This window comes from Gavialis gangeticus, unplaced genomic scaffold (genome assembly GCF_001723915.1).
Source record: "Gavialis gangeticus isolate Ggan-Ray unplaced genomic scaffold, GavGan_comp1, whole genome shotgun sequence".
Lineage (NCBI taxonomy): Eukaryota > Metazoa > Chordata > Crocodylia > Gavialidae > Gavialis > Gavialis gangeticus.
The window spans coordinates 14,919,538-14,943,279 of NW_017729016.1; the positions used below are offsets into that span (position 1 = coordinate 14,919,538).

General features: G+C 41.4%; 1 protein-coding gene across 3 annotated transcripts in view; it reads right to left on the reverse strand.

The window, feature by feature from the left end:
* PRKAR1B (protein kinase cAMP-dependent type I regulatory subunit beta) overlaps positions 1-23,742 on the reverse strand; it is a 138,063-nt gene that overhangs the window by 50,377 nt on the left and 63,944 nt on the right. For all 3 annotated transcript variants that reach the window (XM_019512899.1, XM_019512898.1, XM_019512900.1), the window contains exons 5-7: positions 10,398-10,459; positions 9,651-9,697; positions 475-633 (exon numbers count right to left, since the gene is read on the reverse strand). In XM_019512899.1, coding sequence (XP_019368444.1) covers positions 475-633; positions 9,651-9,697; positions 10,398-10,459 — 268 coding nt within the window. The remainder of the gene's footprint in view (positions 1-474; positions 634-9,650; positions 9,698-10,397; positions 10,460-23,742) is intronic.

A 23,742-nucleotide genomic window follows, 5' to 3' on the forward strand; every position in this document is an offset into this window, starting at 1 on the left:
TCCAGGCTCCACTGAGGTCAATCTGAATTTTCCCATTGCTTTGAATGGGATCAGGATGTCATCCTGTTGTTCTGCCAAGAAGATTTTACACTGTAAGTATAAAGTATGCACACAGAAATATTCAGGGGATGGTACAGGACAATAGTTGTACCTGACAACAATAACTGGTACAGGTGGCAGCTCAGGTGACTGATGGGGGGACTCTTGAGGACACTAGAATCTTAAATAATTATTGATACATTATTTTTCTTATTTCTGATAGCGTCCCTGACTCAAAGTCCCAAGTTACTTCTGCTTTGTTCTCTTTGCCTTTATCTTTTATGAGCTTAATTCAGTTCCATATTGTTGTCTGAATGTGAACTTTGTTTTGTTTCAGAACTTTTAGCACTGGTATAACTCAAACAAAGAATATGAATGCTGTGAGCATTCTCACTGCTACCCAGTACTTACTAGGTCCTTACATTTAAAACTTACCATTAAAATGCGTCTGTAGCTGTCCCTGTCGATGCCCCACAGTTTGAGATCTGTCTTGGCCTTGACGGTAGCAGCTCTTGGTGTTCCATAGATCAACGCAAGCTCCCCAAAGCTACCTCCTTCTCCAATGCTGGTAACCCATTCTCCATTTACATAAACCTAGCGGTGCACAAAAAGAGAAGGAGAAAATAAATACTTTGGAAACTTATTTGTGGTTTTCTTTCTCCTGCCAGTTACCTAAAAACCCATTAATAATTTCCTTTCTAATGGTCAATGCTGGGAGGCACAAAAAGAAGACAATAGTCTAACAGTTTCCTTGCTCAGTCACAAAAGAGGGCAACAACCTGCTTTGTGAACAGAATGTCAAGTTTTCTTGCTTCAGCACAATGACTGTATTTACTCTCTGAATTTTCAGCTCCTGTGGTTAATTGGCATCAGGTTTATTTCTTGTGTTCAGTACTCACACAATCCAAAAAGCAGAACTGTCACAACTTTGGCTTTCTATTAACACTGTCAAACTAGAATGGAAGGAGATTGGCTGATAAGTGTAACAAGGCTTGTTGGAAAACACCACAGCTGTGAACTGAAAAAAAAATCAAAACAAGGAAAACATCTTCTGAAAAGGGAGATCTTTTTTTCTGCAAGCATGTTATCTCCAAACGTTAATTCAGGGGGTTATCAACTCTCCTTCCTCCCCGCTCCACCCAGTACAACTAGTTGTTACCAGATAGTTTGGATTCGATAAGCTGTAAATATAATTATCCTTCTGCTTCCCTTTATGCATCAGCTAGATGTGTATTCAGAAGTTCTCATTGTTGAATTAACAACCATTACGATACTGCTTATACCAATAATATGTATAAGAGCCATAACTCCTTTAGATAAAATTTCAAATCAAACCTTCTATAGATCATTATAAATCTGGATTAGTTAGCTAGGTAGACAGAGTGAGAGATGTTATATCATGCACTTACTGTACAGTATTTTGCTGGATGACGTATAGTTTGGTGCAGAGGGTGTATGCCTAGTTTTACACACAATATAAAATGTTTGCTGCAGTTGAGGGGCCTTCTGTGGATTCTCTACGCTGGGTTGAATTTCCCCCACTATGCACTGACAGTACAGCTTCTGAGGCATTATAATGCATGCTAAGAATATTATGAATTGTGTATTATGCAACTTGCATGCAGTCTTGTCACTATAAACTGCCACAATGGACCCTTTTTATTCCGTCAGGGTGTCAATGAGTTTAAAGCCTGGTAGACACTGCAGGCATACATCAAGTGAAGAATATATCCCAATGTATTATGAAGCAGTAACAATAGAAATCAATGAGAATGAATATTGTCTCTGTAACAGCTCTGCCAAGAAAAACATAGTAAAGTGAACATAGTAAAATGAACATGTAATTATTCTATTTTTATAGGAAAAAAAGCAAAAATGAAAACCTAAAGTAACACATAACCTATTACAAATGATGATGTAAAGGAACTTTAAAAAAATATATTAGCATCTCATATTAGCTAGGAATGAAAAAAAATCACATATTTGACACTGCCAAAATATATGTTTTTAGAGAAAAAATATATGCTTTTCTCTAAAACGTAAATAATTTTCAACTGATTTATTCTATACACACCTTTGTTGTGTGCTGAAAAGATCTATACTGAGCTATAGCACAAATCTATCCTAGTGTGTGTTGCCCGGTGACAATTTAAGGCCTGATCCAGCTCCCAGTGAGGTCAACAAGAGACTTTACACTGCCTTCACCAATAACTGATCAGGCCTACAAGGCATGGGACAGGTCAGCTGATGAAAAACTTTGAATAAATAAAAGTACTACAAGAGAGTTGTATTAGCACCCGTGCAAGTGCAAGTGCTGAGCAGCAGAGGAAGAGCCAATAGTATAGGCCTCTGTGTCCCTGGCACATCCCGGAAACCAAGAGACAGAAGCAAAGGGTAAAAATAAACCAAAACAGGCAAGCAGCAGCCATCCAGGCTGCCAAAAAAGGAATACAAACCACCAAATGAATTTCTTCCTTACGACAGGGAAATGTCCCGTCAAACAGTAGCAACATTTCCTATCAAGCTGCTGAACTATAAACTATGAAAGGAAAACCAAACAGAGCACTGAGTCAACTGCTAATTCTTCTCATGACGAGAAACTTAGACATGAGAGTGTTTTTAAAAATGAATGAAAAATCCAAGTACTTTGCATGCAGAAAAAATCCCCAGCTTTAGACAGCTAAGTAGCACGGTGAATCTGGAGCACTCAGTATGGCCAAAGTGGGAAATGTAGATGAATAAAAATGAGGCACCTGCAAAATCTGGTAACTAAGTGGGAATAAGTATTTAGAAAAAAAACAACAAAAAACAATCCTTGTAATATTTAATCATTGCAGAACTGGCCAGATTCATCTTCTGTTCCCTCTCACTGAAGCATTAGGAAAAGACAACCAGCTGAAAGTCAAATTATGCACTAGATGCACCCCCAGTGGTTTGATCCAAAGAGGCTACCCATGTCCTCACTGAAGATCTGATCCAAAGCCCGCTGGAATCGATGGGAAAATTCACTGGATCTTGCCCTGAATACCAAATGACACTACATCCTTAGTTTGATGTGTATGATGTCTGGCTGCTGAAGAGAATTTGTGTTATTGCCTAAAAAGCACGGTGCGGTAAAATGACTCGCTAATGCAATAACTATTTCTTTAGGGCAGAAATGACAGATTTTGAATTATACATGGGAAATGTAGCATCCACAATTTTGAGCAGCAAGGTGTAACTTCTTGTTAAGTCAGTAAGTGCCATGTGGTTGCAAACCAGAGAAGAAAATTAAGCTGGTGAAACTCAATGCACAGTGAAGGAAGTACTGACATATATAATAGTTATACTGCTAATCCACTCCCAGCCATCCTTAATGTTGCGATTTCACTTGACAAGATTCAGCAAAACATGTTTGATGTGCAGCTTGTAAACAGTTTGTGAAAACACTCACCCTCACCAAGTGTATCAAATTTAAAGTATTCCGAAATAAAATCAAATCTTGGATCTGACGGCACTGGCTTTGGGAGCAGCACTCTCTTCTCCAATAAAAATACCTGATGCCTCAATCTCTTGAAGACAAAACAGCGGTAAGAGCATCCGCTGTATTTTAAGAGGAAATTATACTTCATTCTCCAGAGCTGGCCCAGATTAACAATAAACTTCTGCCTTCAAGATGCTGCTGAAATTCACTGATGATGTATGATTGTCATCCTTTCTTTTAGCAAAGAGTTCAACCACATTAAGGGGTTCCCCCCCTCCCCCTCCACAAAATTTCGTTTAAAAAAAAGGAGGAAACTGGGAAAGCTCTTGCTGCAAGATATAAAGTAAGGCCTGATTAGCAGGTCTGTGCAAAGCTTCGGTCGCTGATTCGATTCGGCGGAGATTTGGCCCAATTCGGTGGCCGAATCACCGAATCCAGATCAAATCAGGAGGCCCTTTAATCTCTCTGAATCAAATCAGAACCCTCCGAATCGATTCGGAGAGATTCAGAAAGATTTGGCGATTCAGACACAGACCCAGTTTTAAACAGATTTTTCTACATACCTCAAGGTACCAGGCAGCTTGTGAACACTGAGATGCTGGGGTGGATGGAGCGTCCCACGGGAGTGCGGGGGGGGGTCCCCAGTGTGCTCGGCAGCAAACCTGGGAGTGGACTAGAAGCACAGCCAGTCCACTTCCGCATCTGCCAGGGAGCATGCAGAGAGGCCCCCCGTCTCTCCCCAGCTTGGCAACTGGTGCCTCCTAGGTCTGGGGGGCACCTGGGGTCCCCCCGCGGCTGATCACCAAGCCAGCAGGGTGCAGGGCGGCCACCCATGTGCATGGAGGCAGACCTGATAGTGGACTGGAAGCACTTCCGCTCCACTTCCAGGTTCACTGCTGAGCATGTGGGGGGAGCCCCCCCACGCTCCTGTGGGTAAGCCATGCCTGGTACTCAAGGTATGTAGAAAAAACATTTAAACCTGTGTCTATGGCTGAATCGCTGATTCTCTGAATTGGCATCACATCTTCCGATTTGGATTCGTCCGAATTGAATCGGGACAGTGATCCAAATCAACGAATCAAATAACTGTCCCCAATTCAGGCCAAATCCAAATCAATACAGCCTGTTTCATACATCCCTACTGATTAGGTCCTTCTCTTTAGAAAACTGAAGTTTTATGTGGCAGCAGTCCAAAATTTCTCCTTTTGTCTTTTCCCCAAACTGGCTGAGGATCTGGCTCATGCATTTTTAAGTATGTATAAACCCTAACCCATGTAGACACTACAAACATTGTGGCTTGTTACTCGAACAGCTGATCCCAGCTGTATGACAGTAAGAACTTATTACTTTCATGTAGCTGTAAAGGAATGCACAGCTACAGATGTCCAAGTATGAAAAGCAATCAGCCTGCCATACTCCAATGATCAAAAGCATTCTGAATTTCTATTGTTTTCCATCCCTTTGGTATGAACACTGCCGTTTTTGTGGGCTAGAAAATCATCCAAATGAGTTAATTTTGTACTTTTTCCTTCAGGAGGCTAATGGGATGAATGTTGTGCTATCGTACCCATCTATTCCTTTTCTCACTGGCTGTGATATGCAGTGGGTACTAACTATGAAAGGCAAATCCAAGTGACTCCTCACATAATAAACAATATAGTAGGAAAGCATCAGCCTTTGCACCTTTTAGATCTCAAACTCCCCTTAGGTTCTGCCTTCAGTAATTCCAAAGCCCTGTATCTTGTTTGTAGAAGGCAGGCTGATATTTTTTCTCCCCAAGGTGGAAAGGAGGCTCATTATCTCTTTCAAAAGCTAGTTCTGTCTTTTCAGATCTTGGGACCATCTAAAAAATCCCCCAAAACTCCAACTGACATCCTGAAAATGAGAAAGCAGAGATTGTGCTCTACAGATTTTTTTTAAATTATTCACTGGAAAATACCAAGGTGTATTTGTAATGGGGGAACTATTAGTACTGGAGACATTTGAGGGGTCATAGGTATTTTTTAAATATACAGAAAGGATACTGAAGCTCTTCAGAAAAAAGCAACCTTAGGTGATCTCATTAAACATCAGGGTTAATATAAAGTCCAACTAGTTCTTAACACCCAGTATCATTCATGCACTGGCTCTTTCATGGCTGTCGTTTATGGTGTTTTCTTTGTAGAAATAATTATGACTTTTAAAAACTATCCACTTTCCCCTAAAAAGAACAAAGAAGATGGTCTATTGCCTAAAATCGTTCCTTATACTTTTCCCTTACATTTGCTATAGAAAATACTTGAGTGTGATAAATAAGGAGGTTATAAAAGCACAAATACTCTCCAACTAGGCAGTTGGCAAGGTTTGTACTTGATCTTTCACTGTGGCGCATTTGGTTGCTGTTGCTTTACTAGAAGAAAACACCTGCTCATGATGGCATGGAGAGCTACAGTACTAAATAGAATAGGAAGTTGGGTTTTTTTAAAATACTGGTTTAAAAGGAAAGTTGGCAGTGCTTTTTTAAGTAAAAAATGTGAGGTTGTAAGATTAAAATAATAAACAGGAAGACATTTTTATATTTAGAAATATGGATTAGAGATTTTTGCAAGACAGACATACTTTTAACAGGTACTTTCAACATCTTTACTGGAAACTATAATTTAAGCCTCACCAGATACTTTTTGGCACACATCCACCTTTCTCCAAATAGTAAAGCTTCCGGTAGACAATTGACTCCTGAGACTTAAAGCCTCAAGCCATTATCTACCTAGTAGAAAGTTTTTCTTTATACAGGGCCAGACTGGGAGTTAATGATCTTTCCTGAATAAGAGGCAATGCATTATTGTGCTGCTGCTGAAGCCCCTCCAGGAAGAGAGATTTCGGCTTGCTGAGTCTCCTTTCCAGTCTCATTGCTGCTGTGGTGAAGGAATAGTAACTGTGCCAGCCCCACACTGCCCTGGGCACCGGTGGCACAGACAAGGTCCTGCCATTGCCGTCTCTTCCTGTTTGCTCTCCCTCATGACTGCTGTGCAAGCGAGGAAGGTGGTACTTACCCTCCTCCATCCCTTTACTACCTTGCAGGGCTAGAGATACCAGACCACAATACTGCTCACAGTAAATTATCTTGATCAGCAACAGAGTACCACTACTGCCTAGTCTCTTCAGATCGATACGTTGCTTGACTAACGATGTGATTTCCCTGAAATTCAAGCAGCGAGAACAGAACCACTTCCTTAGACGTCTGCTTTTATTGCCTTAATGCTGCTAGTTTTTATACTTAAATCATCAGGTCTGTCAAAGAAAGGATAATAAAAAGCCTCATGTGCTTGATATGAAACTTTCTCTTACAATCCCCCTGGCCCGTTGTTTCTCTCAAACTGGCAAATGTATTCATAAACTGCGTGATACTGCAATGTATTTTATTCCATCACAACACCTCCAGTGCTTATAGACAGAAAACATACAGGTTTATAACACTGCTTATAAATTAAAGTTATTAATTTATCTCCTGGCAGGTGCAGAGGTGGGGATGCAGTGTTTGATTATCCTTTTAATTTGGTCCTCATAAATTTTCAAAATTATCCATAAGGAGATTCATCATAATTCTTGGACTTATTAATTGGAGCCTCTGTCCCTTTTATTCTACCTACATACTGCCTGTGATCTAATAAGTCTCTTTCCTCCAAAAATCTCCAGATCATTTCTGCAAGTAATTTCTGGTATGGTTTGGTTTTCTTTTCCATGATGGAAATTGCTAGCTCAGTCACTGTGCTTCTTTCCATTGGCATGGACAATCATGTGTCCTGTCATTCTTTGACACATTCAGAGCATATTGTTTCTTGGATCACAGGCTTGGGGTCACAGACCTATCTGTGCTTTGCAGACTCTGGAAACACAACTTCAGTGAGCCCAGCCAGGGGTCATAAACCTCACTGCATATACCCCATGTCCACTGCCTACTCCTTGTTGCATAATTTCCACAAGAATGTTTCACCAGAAATCATTAATGATATTTTCCACCATTTTATGTGTTTTCCACCGCTCTCTGAGCCCAAAGCATACACCCTATGGTGCACAGAAGTTGTGTGAAGGATGTGGGTCCTAGCCACCTCCGAAACATGATCTCTCTTTGGAATAAAGGAACTCTGAAAGAACCGGGAAGAGAGGATGCCAATGGAGATGCAGTGACAAGACATTCAGAGAACCCCACTTCTGTGGCAGTCAGCAATTTAGTTTATTCCCTCAAAAAACTGGCACTATACGATGCTAGCAAGGAACAATACATTCCTGAGTAAAAAGGAAGTATCAACAGAGGTCTGCATGTGAGTGAGACAGAGACTGCAAAGCCTCCAAACACAAAGGACATTTTAGAAGTAAACTTTGACAGCAATGCAAGAGAAAACTGTTCACTGTGGCTTCACTTTAGCAAAACACTTAAGCACGTGCTTAAGTCCATCCCTGTTCAAGAAAGTTTTCATGCATTTTTCCACTGACGTCAATAAGGTCAGTGTGTCAAAGCAAGACAAGAATTGGGGCTGTAGGCCTGGGATAAAGAATGTCTAAATGAATTCACTTCATTCCCATTTTCAAAAGTGACTTAGGAATGAATATAAGAGCCTGAGTCTCACCAACTTTCAATGTCCCTTTGCAGAAGCTTCACCAGCTCTCAAAACCTTCTGGTAATCTGCCTAGGATGAGTTTACCTGTACTCAGTAATCAGCCATTCATTCAAAATGCTCTTGGCACTTTAGTCCTACCCTGGGCCACATACAGTCAAGATTATGTGTAAGAAGATGTATCACTCTCTCAGGAAACAAAAAGCCCCAAGAACTTAATTTATGTTGTGCAACAGAGTTGTGCTCTGTGTGGGGAGTCACTGAAGAAGCAAAAGCCATTTTGACTGACAGAAAATACTACAAAAGGTGCCTTATGCTTCCAAGGGAGTGTCAGTAATTTTTGAGAGACTGCCGTCAGCTGCTAGTACCTAGGTATCTGCTGCTTATCATGATGGTCCTAAAACAAAGCCCCTGAAGTCAATGAGTTTGGGGCCGTGCCTGAAGTGAATCATTTAAAAATAAATTTTACCACGTTTCTATAAATACCGTACTTGTTATTTTCTGGCACTGCCGATGTGGCAATGTTTGATAGGAACAGTGAGTCACATGGATTTCCTGAGAAGTAAGTCCAGAGGCAGAGTGTGAGGTTTCTCAGTTCCCAACAATACCAATTAGATGGTCTCCTGACACAAACAAAAGCCTAAAAAAAATGACTTTCACTAAAATAGCCACATGCCTGCTGCCTAGATTTAAAATAAATCACTGCCTTCTTTAAATAATCCAAGCAAAACTCATCTAGGAGTCTGCATAGCAACACTGCTAATGAGACAGCCTGTCCAATCTAACAACTGTTGAGAAGTAAGATGTGGCTCCCAAAGAATGCATTTGGATGAGAGGCCCGTACTGATGAAAGTTGCAAAGGGGGTGGTTTTCATAACGCTCCCTAGGGTAAAACTGATAAAAGGTGCATAGTTTAGAAACTGGATTCAGTGTTTCTTCCCAATTCTTCCTGATAAAACTTCAGCAAATTCTGGTAGGCACTTAAGAACTGATTGCATGCTTTTAAGATTCTGCTTTTTATTAATAAAGTCTCTTGTTTGGTTACACAGAGCTCATTTAAAAAGAAAATTAAGGAGCCTCAGATGGAACTGGAGGCCTGAGGCACTCTTTCAATTTGAGGAGAAACGCACAAGTACTAGGCTAGGTGATTAAAGGAAATATTTTCCTCCTAGTTCATATGGACCCTCAGGTACATTCCATCATGGTGGCCTGCTCTGCCAAAGGCTGCACATGCACAGGTGTGGCTACTGCTCTACAGATAAAGTCATTCGCTTGAATAAATTTGGCTGTAAAATATACCACTTATTAAGCCAAAATGACTTAATTACAGCAAAAATTGACTAATGAAGAGACCAATCCCGGAAGGTGACAAAGATCCTTCATTTCAGTGGCAGCAGATGCATGATCTCAGAAACGCGGATGGATCAAGCCGCAGGCAAGTACCATATGCACAAGTTTCCTATGTAAACTTAAAAGCAGCGTTGTTATAACAGCCTGGCTTAAAAACAGAAAGGAAAGAAACTGTTTCCAAATGGGAGGTTATTAAAACTTACATCCACTTCTCCTTGATCAATGACATAGAAGTTGTCTCCTTCGTCACCTGGAAACAAGAATATAAATGATGACTGTTTGCAGAACGCCTGCTCAGTGGTTACACAAATAACTGCCAATCTCCATATTGGAGTCGATGCATATTTGCAGTTTGCACAGTTGATTATATAATAAGAGGATCATTTCCTTAAATGTCTGAACCTATTTCCATTCATGAACAAAAATACTATGCAGTAATTATTTATAATTTGTCTCATAAATATGTTAGAGACATAAGCTCCCTCAGGTCCTGCTCAACTTGTCTAAAACTTGCAAGCAAGTTACCAAGTCTGTGGGCATGACACAATAAGGTGCTAAGCATGTGTAAGTCCCAGTGAAATATTTCCTTTTTTAATTATTCTGAGCCAAATTCTGCCAACCTTACTCAGATTGAGCAGTCCTTTACTTAGTGAGTAGCCCCACTGAAATCAGTGGGGATCCTTTTTAGTGGTAGTATAATGGATGGTTTGTAGTGTAATCATGCTAGGGAAATCGTATCATGGACCAGGCCCTAAGCATGGTATGCGTAATAAAAAAGTGTCTGCCTCAAAGAGCTTAAATCTAAGTAAATACTTGGGCACTTGTGGAACAAGATCTCCTTCACGTAAGCAAGGATGATAACATCTCTAGCCCCATTATTTTCTGATATATCAGACAGTCATAAATTATATCTTAGGAAATTTGTAAGGAAAAAAAGGGTGAGAAATTACCTTGCTGAATGACGGTTTCTCCAGCGATGTGTGTAACTGGGAACATGGCATCAAATATATCACTACAAAAGAAAATAAACACACACATAGCTGAGTCAAATCTGTTCCTTACTTAGGCAAAAGCCCTGAAGTCATTAAGCTGCACTAATCCTTCATTAACAGATTTTGCAGGGAAAAAAGAGAGAAAAAATGTTGTTTGTGACAGTATGTGGAGTACCCAATTGACAAAAAATTGAGAGAACTAGTTCTGAAGGAACTGTGGTTAAAACCAAGTCAGATAGTGATTTAACATGCTCACCTACCGGACCATCTAAAAATTATGCCTACCAATCCACTCTTTGCAGCATTTTTTAAGCCAGTTTATTCTCTATGTGGCCAGATACATTTCAGAAGAATCCAGTATGTGTCAGTGAAAGCTGTTGGGGGCCTAAACGGGACCTCAGAGTTCTTTTGAAAACCAGGCCCCAGGTTTACAAGCAAAATCCATTCCATAAAGCAGGATGCATTTGGAAATGTAGATGATGCTAAACTAATGTAGCATAAGAGCTGGCAAGAAATGACACTTACCTTGCAGAGATAAAGATACAAGGCCAAATTCTGATTTTAGTTACAGTCACAGTCTTTAGTGGATCTTATTGTGAGAACAGAATTTGAATGATGGTATGGAAATGCTCTAGGGCCTTTGTACACGCCACAAAATTGGCATTTAAAGAGGCTTAAAAGCCCTTCTGCATCACTTTAATGGCATTGCTGTTTGCACGTTCGGCAGTGCATTCCGCTTTAATGGCATTGCTGTTTGCATGCTCAGTAGCATATTCCGCTTTAAATTACTTTGGTATGTAGCAAGATAAAACACCTCCAAGGTGCTTTGGTTTGCTACCTAACAAAGTACAACAATGCATGGGGTGCTGGAAGCTGACATGCTCAGGGCTTGGGGGGCCCTGCACAGCTCAGGGGCTGTGGGACCCAGTGGCAGCCTGTGCAGGCAGGCTCCACTGAAGAAAAAAGAGAAACAGGGGGCCCGGTGGGTTTTTTTTTCTCCCCGGAGCCTGCCAGCCTGCCTGAGCTGTGCGGGAAGGTGCTTCCCTCCGCACCTGCAGTGTCCCCTGGGACCACTCTGGTCAGGTGCCAGTGGGCGGGTGCCACCTGGAGGGCCCCCGCGCAGCTCAGGGACCTCTTGGTCTGCCAGCAGCTCACCCTCCCCACAAAGAGGCAGGTAAGGATTGGGCCCCCACCCTGGTGTACATGCCACAGGGGTTTAATTTGGTTTAATTCTTCCTAAATTGAAGCAGTGTTTTAAAAAAATCCAGCGTTTCAATTTAGGGAGAACGAAACCAGATTAAATCCCTGTGGCATGTACAAGCAGCCCTAGTTACCCACGTTCACTGTACCAATTAATAACACTTGGACTTACCACGATCTTAAGGCAAGATTCTCACTGCCCTTACAAGGCCAGGCAGAAGACTCAGGGCCATACCTTCCCTCCTCCCCATCACCTTAGGCAGCCTGCCCAGTTCATCCCTTTGTATGCTGGGGAAGAGGCAAGGCTCTACTGCTTCCCCTCCCTCCAGGGAGCTGGGAAAGATGGTGAGAGGCAGGGGCTGGGCAGAGCAGGGCTTTGCAACCCACTACTGCACCCATGTAAAGAGTTAATGGAATTGCTACCCACCACCAAAATGCAGAGCAAGAACAAATTGGGACTAGTCCTTCCTTGGACTTCTCCTGGAGTTGTCCACATACATGCTGCTCATCATACACACAGTGAGACATAGTCTCAGTCTGGCCATAAATAAGATGAAGCAAATTCCTATCAACCATGAGTGCGTGAAAACAAGAAAGGAATTGAAACGTTTCATCAATAGCCAGAAGGTCAGCAACAAACCTGTATCAAATTTCAATCCCTTATATGGGTAATGTATGCTGTAAAATCCCATTATTAGCTTATTTCCTGTCCAATGGTTTCAGAATTTACTCAGGAAATGTTCACTCATAAGATCAAACTGGGCATCTCTTTCCTCTCCGGCAAGCAGAATGTTTCCACTGCTAGGGCTTAGATAGTGTGATACTGCCCAGTGTCAGGGCCAGTGTGGTGCTCTACAAGGCTAGAAGTGAAGGGATAGTCTTCATTTCTTGAAGTGCCAAACCACATCAGATGTTGTGTCCTCTGTGCCATCCATTAAGATGGTACAGATTGCCCCTGCCGTTGCACCAGGACCACTCAGCAGGCTGATGCCCAGGGCAAGCCCATAACACTGCCTTATCTCTGTCCAGTTTCAGGAGACCTGTTCACCAAGCATACAAAGACTGTTCAGAAGGCCTAAGCTGATGGTTGTCCGTAGCGTGAACAGTGCAGAAATAGGACACTTCTTGGTCTCCCCATCAGGGGCACCCATGTATGAGTCTATAATAGACTGGTCTCTACAGCCTATGAACTGCATTCTCTGATCTTTTCAAACAACTCTGCTCAACAAAGTAGATTTAAATGGCCATAAATGGCCATGGTAAATTCCCTCCAAACATAAGGCAACAGCTGGTGTAGGTTACAAAGCTGGCTCCTCTGCCAGCCACCCCCACCCCGATGATAATATGAGAGGACATGTGTAGCTGGAGCTGGCTGGAGTGGGATAGAGCAAAGTCTCACTGTGCTCAGTCCTGCTTAGGGGCTGGTACAAGTCAAAGCTGCTCTTCCATAGCTTTAGAGCCAGGATGTAATGGCCCCAATTTGCTTGCCTGTGCCCAGCATAAGTTCCCAGTGCCCTGTTCTGCAATGCACAGAGCAGACGGAGCAAACTCCCAGGAACTGTGCCCATCAGAGGAGCAGACCCAAAAAGATCAAGCAGCCAAAAATAGAAATGGGATTGTGAACACCAATAATCCAAAACAAAATGTGACTCTTCAAGCAAGTTTGGAACCTATTTTGGGCTAAACGCAGAGGAAATTACCAAGTCTTTTATCTCGGTTTTAAAGTTGTGTTTTATTTAGAACTTAACAATTGACTGAACAAAGAGTGCTTAATTAATTATGTATAGCACTGCACCCTCTCTTAAATGTTTCCTATCTGATTTCTGTAACACCTCTTCCTTTTATCAAAAAATGTTTTAAAACTCATCAGCTAACACATTCAGCTGAAAGGATTGCCAAAGGTGGAATGGAACAGACTATGTTCAGAAATAACAGTTTTGTACTACCAAACTCACACTGTACTGCCTAAGTGCAAAACAATATGTTGCATATTTTAATGTGATCTTCACTTTTATGACCAAATTTAATATTTAAGGGGAAGCTTAAAGAAAGACATGACTGTAGGCTATCAAAAATCAAGTAAATTGGGGTGGACATTGATTAATATTAATAAATAGCTATATGAAGGTACAATTGATGCCTAAATTTAGGTGAGCAACAATTATGTGTAAGTGACAGAGAACAGGTATATATGCTTTTATCCTACTGTGGGACTATGGTTCTTAGTATAACAAAATAAATTAAGATTTTCAAAAGTTATTAGCATTTTTTTAAGATTTCCATTTTTGGACACCTAGACCAAGTACAGACAGTCAAAAAGCCCAAGGTTGAATCATTTCAATCTTTGCAGGTTAGTCTAAGCTGCATAGATTGAACCAATAAGCAAGTAAGCAGACATTGACTTTTGATTCTGGAAATGCAGCCACATGCCTGCAGTGGCCCAGGCCAGAAGCACAGGGGCACTAGAGTATGCCTTCCTCCCCAGCTTGGGCCAAGGCTAGCCCACTCACCTTGAAAAGAGGGGAGGGGGTGTTGCAGGGGAGGTGCAAAGCATCCTGGGATGCTGTAGGACTGTGAGTTAACTTAAATATGGAGAGATCTGGGACAGAAGTTCAATAAATTGATTTAACCTAAAGCAGTTAAGTCTAATACTACATCCATCCAGGTTTATCTTAAACTGGTTTTGGCCATTTTGAAAGCAGTTTATGTGCACTGATCTTCTTCTGTTACAGATTTGAACCAGCTTCCAATCACTTATACCAGTTTACGTATAAGTTCAGTCCCTATTCCTAATGTGCAAAGCATTAAATAGACATGGTTTTCAGAAATGCTGAGTATCTACCCACCAAAAACCAGACTTCTTTAAAGTGTCCCACCTACAGGATTGGCAACCAACAACTAAAGTGCTCCATGTATCATACACCACTTTGTGAATCTACCAGTCTTGTCACATGATTGCACCAGACCTGAACTTTAATTTAATTTAGGTTACTCTGGAATCAGTGTTGACTTATTTTTTAATTTTTTGTTCACAACATACAAAATAAATCAAAAAACAAATATGTAGTGCTTACCATATGATTTTCAGATAGATTTTGAAAGTTTGGCCACAATCTTTTCAAGCTGACATTGAAAATACAATAAGCAGACACACAAATAGTTTACCAGCATACATTTTTATGTTCCATATACAATTTCATGCTGGAAGACCTGTCCTTGCACTATGTGTAGAAAACGTATCTGGTTTTTAAAAAATAAATGAAGTAAAACAAGTGGAGCTCACTAATAGGATAATATAGTCAAGGCCCAAAATTTGACCTACTTTTTGCTGCAAGGTGTATAATGTTTATAAAACCGTTCCAAATAATCTTTTATCCATGAACAGAAGACAAACCTGCAAGTCCCAAGTGCTGTAAACAACCCTACCAGAAAAACCAGGTGTGTAGAAGAGGTGGATAAGAGGTGCGTGTATGATCAGGAAGTGAAATTTCTTGTTTCCAAAGCACTGTTATTTATATATAGGCTGAGGTACATAGCTATATAAACAATTCCTCCAAACAAAAAAGATGGGCATAAAACCAGGCAAATGTCATCAAGTTCATAAAGCCCCAACACAGTAACATGGTGATATAAAAAAGGGGGAAATCATTAGTTAGCTCTTAGCCCAAATGTCAAACCGCTATGATTTCATTTTCATTGTTATCTTTCTATACAAAAGATCCCAAGTGTATTGTTGGGTGTCCGCAGTGCTTTGCGGCTTACGGGAGGTAGGACTGCATGTTCTCAGACAGATGCTACCAGGGAACTGGATCCAAAGACTCTGGTGCCTGCCAATTACCTCCCCTACACATGTTGCTTACAAGCCTCTGCCTTCCAACCCTACACCAAATATGGAACTACTGACCCCAAACATGTGGTTCTTTTCTAAATGCTTGGTAACTTGCCCATCAAGTGGAAATATATGGTTCATGTGCATGGGGTGGACTGTTATGGGAAAGGATGATACATAGCCTGATGGCTAAGGGAACTGCTCCTTTCTAAAGCGGCAATTCACTGTGTGTCATGTTCATGGGCATGTTATTCAGAGGATAGAGTGAAGACTCCAGGTGCTTTGGTTTTCAATAATGGAGGCCTGAATCTGGAGGTAAGAGATGTAAGGAGGGCACCCTGTGCCTCTGGGCCTTGGCAGCTGCACTCGGGGAGCACCCTCAGCACAGCTGCCTCTGCTCCCTGCTAAATGTTCCTCTCAAAGTTTCTTAGCTGAAACTGTTTTTGATGTCAGTACTGACTCTCCTCAACCACTTCCTTTCGCTCTCCAGGAGAAAAGCCTCTGACACGTTCTGCAGCTCTTCCACAGCCTTCACTGATTACTTCTCCTGGGGAGATGGCTTCTCATTGCTACGGTGGCTGGAGCCAAACCAGCATTTGAGGGCACTGGCAGAAGTCATATTTTGTTGCACTATCGGCCCCTTGAAAGCGCTCTACAGCTCTGTCCTAACAGAAGTGTACAGCTGCACAGCTCTTTAAAAGTGCCCAATTGCACAACAAATGAACTCTCATTACATGAGGGTTCAGATGACAGCGCTCCAAAGCAAAGCACCTTCATTAACTTCTGTCAGTGAGTGCTGGGAGCAGAGCTGGGCTGCTGCCCCGATGCTGTCTTCAGGATGGGAGGGGGGAAGGGGGTGGAGGGAGCTCCATCTGGGGTTTGCCCACCTGCACTGGAGGGCGCAGCAGGTGGATTGAAGGGGGGCTCCATGTGGGGGGCTCCAATCCACCCGCCCCACCCTCCAGCACAGGCAGACAAGCCCCAGACAGATCTCCCTCTCCCCCTTTCAAACCCCTTCTCATCCTGAAGACAGCACCAGAGCTGGGAAGGCGGGGTGAGGATGAGACTAGGGGAAAGAGGCTGCAGACACGCAGCCAGCTCCAAACCAGAGCTCCATCTCCCAACCCCCTGGACCTCAAAATGAGTATCTGCCGGGTCGGGGGGGATCACTGTAATTCATAGATTCATAAATGTTAGATGTTAGGGTCAGAAGGGACCTCAAGTCTGACCCCCTGCTCTGGGCAGAAAAGAGCGCTGGGGTCACATGACCCCAGCTATGTGTTTGTCCAGTCTCCTCTTGAAGACCCCCAGGGTAGGGGAGAGCACCATCTCCCTTGAAAGCCGATTCCAGATTTTGGAGACCCTTACTGTGAAGAAGTTCTTTCTAATGTCCAATCTAAATCTGCTCTCCGTCAACTTGTGGCCATTGTTCCTAGTTACCCCGGGGTGCTCTAGTAAATACAGCATCTCCTATTCCCTGCTGCCCTCCCCTGATGAATTTATAGGCAGCCACAAGATCACCTCTCAGCCTTCTCTTGCGAAGGCTGAAGAGATATAGGTCCCTCACTATCTTCTCATAGGACCTTGCCTGCAGGCCTCTGACCTTACAAGTGGCCTCCTCTGGACCCTCTCAAGATTTTCTGCATCCTTCTTGAAGTGCAGTGCCCAAAACTGGACGCAGTACTCCACCTACAGCCTGATCAGTACCGGATAGAGGGGAAGCATCACATCCCAGGACCTGTTCATCATGCATCTGTTAATGCATGATAAAGTGTAGTTAGCCGTGTTGATCACTTCATCACATTGACGACCCATGTTCATCTTGGAATCAACTATGACTCCAAGATCCTTTTCTGCTGCTGTGCTGCTGAGAAGGTCATCTCCCAGCCTGTAAGTGTGTTGATAGTTCATTTTGCCCAGGTGCAGCACTTTGCATTTGTCTTTGTTGAACTGCATCCTATTTCGTTCTGCCTATTTTTCCAGTCTGTCCAGATCCGCCTGGATCCGTTCCCTACCCTCTGGTGTGTTAACCTTTGCCCCATAATTTGGTATCATCTGCAAACTTGGACAGGGTGCTCTCCATGCCCTCATCCTGATGAAGACATTGAATAGCACCAGTCCAAGGACCGAGTCTTGAGGGACCCCACTGCCCCCATCTTTCTAGGTCAATAATGACCCATCCACCACCACTCTCTGGGTGCGACCCCTAAGCCAGTTTGCCACCCACCTGACTGTGTAATCATCTGCATCACAGCCTGTCAGTTTATTTACGAGAACAGAATGAGATACTGTATCGGAGGCCTTCTTAAAGTCTAGGCAGATGACATCTACCTCGACTCCTGCATCTAAGCATTTTGTGACCTGGTCATAACAAGAAACAAGGTTAGTCAAGAAGGATCTACCTGCAATGAACCCGTACTGATTTCCTTTCAGCATTATTTCCCCTGCAGGGCTCCCTCAGATGTGATCCTTAATGATTTTTTCCAGAGTTTTCCCAAGGATGGAGGTGAAACTAACTGGCCTATAGTTTCCTGCTTCCTCCCTCCTCCCCTTCTTGAAAATAGGGACCACATTGGCCTTTTTCCAGTCCTCTGGGACCTGACCAGAGCACCTGACCAGACCACCAATTCATGGTGCTCCTGTGAAGTGCCATGAGTTACAGCGGGGAGTGCACATCTGTCAGTGCCATGAGTAAGAGGGCTTTGAGGCAGTAGTTTTTGACTTGGCACCATTGTGGGACCATATGTAACTTTGTCCTTGAACTCTATAAAGAAACACCAGCAGGACTCAGACACCAATAATAATATCTGCAGGGAATTCTGCATATTTAATTTTGGGTAATTTTCTGATAATATAATTTAAACAAAAAAAAAAAAAAGAAAGAGAGCTGCACAAAATGCACATAACATGAAGCTCAGGTAACTAGTCCAACATAAAACCAGGGAATATGTTTAGACATGAAATCTCTATCTATTCAATCAAAAATACCATCTGTCTTCTCAGAGAATATCAAAATTTAAAGGATTTTTAAAAGGTCACAGATATCAAAGGCTCACAGCAAGTTTTAACATGAAGACTGTTTTCTAAAGGCACTACAAGAAGATTGCAACTAAAATCATATCTGAAGCTAAGGGGCCAAATTCTTTGTTGACTTCCACTTTCTACATTTATTTGCACCTGTGCAAATTCTGTACTGTCGGCAAACTCCAGTGAAGTGAAGGGAACTGCACCCATTCACAGCAACAGAGAATTTGACTCAGTGAAAGCAAAGTAATGGCAAACGCTCCATCATTTTGATGTGGTAGCTGTTCATCCCCTGGTTGCCCAATATAATTATTAGACAAAGAACAAAAAAGTAGGCAGGGAGATGTAAGAGGTTCTGTGTTGTGAGAAAGAGTGAGTAGAAAAATTAAATACCTTATTTGCTACTATAATGACACTACTGGGCTCAACGGAGAAAGTGAGAAAAAAAATGAGGCAAACTGTAGGTAATACAGTGTTTGCCAATGGACATCTGAGGACAGGTTTGTTACAACAAAGTGAGAGAAGAGGGATTACAAATACTTTCAGAACCAGTCCGTGGTAATGGCCAAAATAGGGAAACTATGTGAGACAATTTATCAGGTTCAAAATCAGATTTCTTTTCAATCCTTGCTGTGCTGAATGGATTGCAGGAAAAGAAAATGAGACAGATAAAAAGCATACGTGTTAGTCGCTTCTTTGACACAAATGGAAAATCCTTGTTATAGCTGCAGGTGATAATTTGTCAAACTTCAATCAGAATGATTTCATTGTGCAGGCAAACACAGAAAGCATTCCATGTGTGTGTGATACTACCTTTTCTTCCTTTGTTACCTCTTTACCAAAAAAAAAAAAATCAGTATTGTTGGGAGTAGGTTTGACAAATATGTAACTTATCTGGCATAATGCCACAAAACCAGTACAACACTTTCTCAGAGTGAGACTTGTAAAAACCAGGATCTCTTCATATTAAGAAGACTCTACTGTGTTAAGCCTCTCTTATTTGCATACACTTAAAAGTTGACCAAACATGTTCAATAGTAAGCAAGTCACAATAGCAACCCTACTTTTCAAAAGCATTCTGCGCTCCTATTCTCTTGCATCCAGATAATAAAGGAGGTTTTTTGTTTTCATGTGCTTTTAGAGTTTTTCCCCATGTATATTTAATTTCCTTAAATGATAAACATTGTATCTCTAACAAACACCCTTGTTCTTTTCTCTAGTAGTACAGAAGGCAGAATTTAAAACAGAAGTACTGGGTTCATATAATCCAGGCATGCATAGAAATTTGGAAGCAAATAAAAAATGTTGTAGTCCTTGCCCTGCACAGCATCTAAATGTAAGACTCGCATTTCTGCTTTTCCTGAAATACGCTGCATATGGTTTTTGACAAACAGTATCAACAATAAACACTGAATATTGCTATTATTTATGGAAAGCAGCTAGTACAAACAGTTGTTTACACTCTAACACAGGGGTTTTCAACCTTTTTTAAGGAGTGTACCCCTTCTAGGTACACTACTGGTGGAGCGAAGGGGGTGGCGATGGCCGTACGCAGAGCAGGGGTGGGCCTGCTTGCATGTGGTGGTGCAGGGTGGTGGATGGCAGCAGCAGCCACCCAGTGCAAGCTCCACCCCCAACCCCTTTCCGTGTCCAGATGGTCAGGAGGCATCTGTGCAGCCCACAGAGGGGACCTGCTGCCCTCGTCCCCCTTCCCCCCAGGCCCTGCTCCTAGGAGGTGGTGGCGCGGGGTAGTGGGTGGCAGCACTCTGTCCCCGCCTGCCTCCGCATATCCCCTAGCCCCTTTCCAAGTACCCCTGGGGGTATGCGTACCCCCAGTTGACAACCACTGCTCTAACAGATGGACAGGTCACTTCCGAAAGTGTTTAAACCTTAAAGGCCATATCCCCCAAGATCTTTATTCAACCATATAGTCATAAAGGGTTGCAAAAAAGTAAGGGCTGCAAGACTGAACCCTAACTGAATATCTTATGCAGATGGTTGCATAAATAAATTTTGCCAGGAGTGACCTTTTTCTTTAGGAGAACAGCAAAAACCATAATAATAAGTATGAAACACTATTAAAAACTGAGTGTTTCATTGCCCTGTTACAGCTGCAAATGTTTATTATTTCAACAAATAAACACATTAATTTTATTTTAACAATCAGATAAGTCTTTGAAATCTGACACAAGCCACTCCCTAGACACTAGGCAAAAGCTAAAGTCCGTGTCTAATTCTATAGCATTTGTTCACTCATGAAATTCAAGTCCACATAACTCATTTGGATATAAAATGGTAAGAAATAAAAGCACAACCCCTTTTATTTTTGTGAAATTTTCAGATTTTAATGTTTTTAAAATCCTTTTTACAATGGGTTCATTAATTATTGCATTGAATTAACTAAATTATTAATTTTTGCATTGAATTAATTTTTGCATTGAATTAATTTTTGCATTGAACTAAATTATTAATTATTGCATTGAATTAACTAAATTAACCCCCTGCCCCTGGCAGGAAAGAGGACCAAGGTCAGATGACCCCAGCCAGGTGACTGTCAAGCCTCCTCTTGAAGACCTCCAAGTTAGGTGATAGCACCACCTCTCTTGGAAGCCCATTCCAGATTCTGGCCACCCTTATTGTAAAAAATCTCTTCCTAATGTCTAACCAAAATCTACTCTCCACTAGTTTGCACCCATTATTCCTAGTTACTGTCCTCCCCTAATAAATTTATAGGACTTAAGCTGGGTCTAAAGGGCTCTAACTGGTTCTCAGCTTTTTTGGACTTGACACCCACTCCATAACTTTTGTGAATTGGCTCCAACCCCATTTCAAAAACTAATTTATATATTACTGTGCTTACCTCCTGGCAGAGGAGCCGGGCCAGTGACGGTGAGGGATTGGCCACTATGCCTACGCTTATCTACTTATTTCCTCATGCCCCACTTATCTCCTCCCACCTCGTGGCACCCTTCAAAGGATCTGCCTGCAGCCCAGGGTGCCACAGCATCCTGGTTGAGAATCACTGGTCTAAATGGCTAAAAATACAGTAAAGGAAAGTCACAAGGCAACACTGTTACAGTCTGACAAATTCTTTTTCTTAAGGTATGGACACAGAAACAACCTACTATGGAATAAAAAGCGGGGAGGGGTTTACCATGCAACACACTACCACCGGCAGAGTTCTACCTCACCATAATCCAAGATGCAATAACTAAGCTTTAAATGAAAGAAGAGCAAGTTACTATGAGAAGACTTTCAGTTACAACAGGATAGGATACGCGTCAGTACATGGGCAGTTAACATAGAGCACCTGACACATGGTAAAATCCTGTTCCCTTTTGAAGCAGGTTGAGGGGAAAAAAATCACGATTTCCCACATTTTCTTGGAATGGGAAAAACATTTGCCATGGGTACTATACAGAATCACAGGGACTGATGGAGATACCAGTATTGATTGAAGTTACATGCTGTAAGAATGCAACATTGCTGCTTTTTAGCTGCAGGCATATTACACTAGAGTTTGTATTTAGGGAAGGCTCCCAACACATTATTATTAGAGACATAGAAGGGCATTGTAACAAAGTCAAAGCCACTGTTTGTGTGCATCAGCATTCAGTAACTGACCTGGAGAAATGTTATCAGAATGACAAATCGTGTACTTTAAACCAAGTGGACCAAATTCATCTCTAGTTTTACTAGAATGAGGTTCTGACTTAAACAAAGATTAATATGTTCCCATGAGTCATCTGTATGTATGGGACAGGGGGGTTTAGATTTGACATCCACCATGCATTTCTTAAATTCCTTGTTTCTTTGTCAACCATCTAGAAATAAATGCTCGGTACTGTGATAAAAAAAAAAAAATTTAGATTCAATATCTAATAAAAATACTGCTTCAGAACTAGGACAGAAAGACAATATAAAAATACAATAGCCTCCTGAGGGCAAATCTCTTTTATACTTAAGATAAAACATAGTTACACTGATTGTAAGCAGCAACCATAAGAGAGTTACCATATTTGTACAATTTATTCTTCATGTACTTTTTAAGCATATTCACTCTTTAATTCCAAGCTCCCTCTTCTGGACTGTACCAATGAAGTCGGTGGAGCTACTATTCATCATACGTAGTTCAGTACTCAAATGGTACAGCTAAACCCACTTATTAGTAACATACTTATGGATGGCTAAATGGCTAATGGCATTTTGCCAATTTCATTCCATTACTGTGCTTAAAAATTTTTGAAAAAATATTAATACATCCTGTGATTTAATATATTCCCAACGTTTTGCAATTCAAGTTTAAGTACAAACTGTACTACTAGCCACTTACATAAATTAATATTCCACATGATAAAAAAGCAATAGGAATCTGAGACATTATTTTAAATAATTAATCGGGAGAAATTATACTTTACATGGATATTAATATTCCTGTACTATGTACATTACCTTTGTATTTATGGCATGGGTTATAAAAGATATATAGCTAGAACTCATTCAATCCCTGCTTCTGTTTTGTTAACACTTCCCTTTTCTGAGCCAGACAGCTTGACATTAGGCTACTGCAAGACTAACTAACTAAATACAGAGTTTAAATTCAATTTTCTCTCATTTTCTGTTTGCAGGTTCATATAACATAGTTTGGTATACCAGAACATTCCTATGATTATTATTAATGATAGGTGTTATCATTCGTGCAGTATTACCACTGGAGTGCTTGGCCTTGTCAACAAGTAAAGAGAATTATAGATCTGTATAATAAGATCTCTCTGTACAGCAAAGGCATTATGTGGCATGCATCGTGCCCGTCAGAGTAAAGCATGCTGTAACTGATCAGCCAGTGTTTGACATGAATTTCCCTTTGCTGACAAGCATATCGCATATGGCTGCAACCAACTCCCACATTTTGTTTTGTGAATTTCCCGTCTGCTGTGTTCCACCACACCTGGAGATAGCAAACTGCTGAGTACAATAAACACAGTTTGCAACCTGCACTGGTAGCTGGGATTCAATTTAAATTATGCTTGGATAGAATAACAAAATTAAACCATCTGATAAAAGTTATCTATCATATCTGTCAATGTTTTTGTCTTTAAAATTGGATGAGTCTAATTTATCTGTTGGTATGAGAAGCCTGAGTCCTTTTATGACTGGCACAAAACCACCTGATTTCATATTTACATATACAACATAGGTTGCAGATGTATGCAAGCTCATTCACTCACGCATATATATATATATATATAT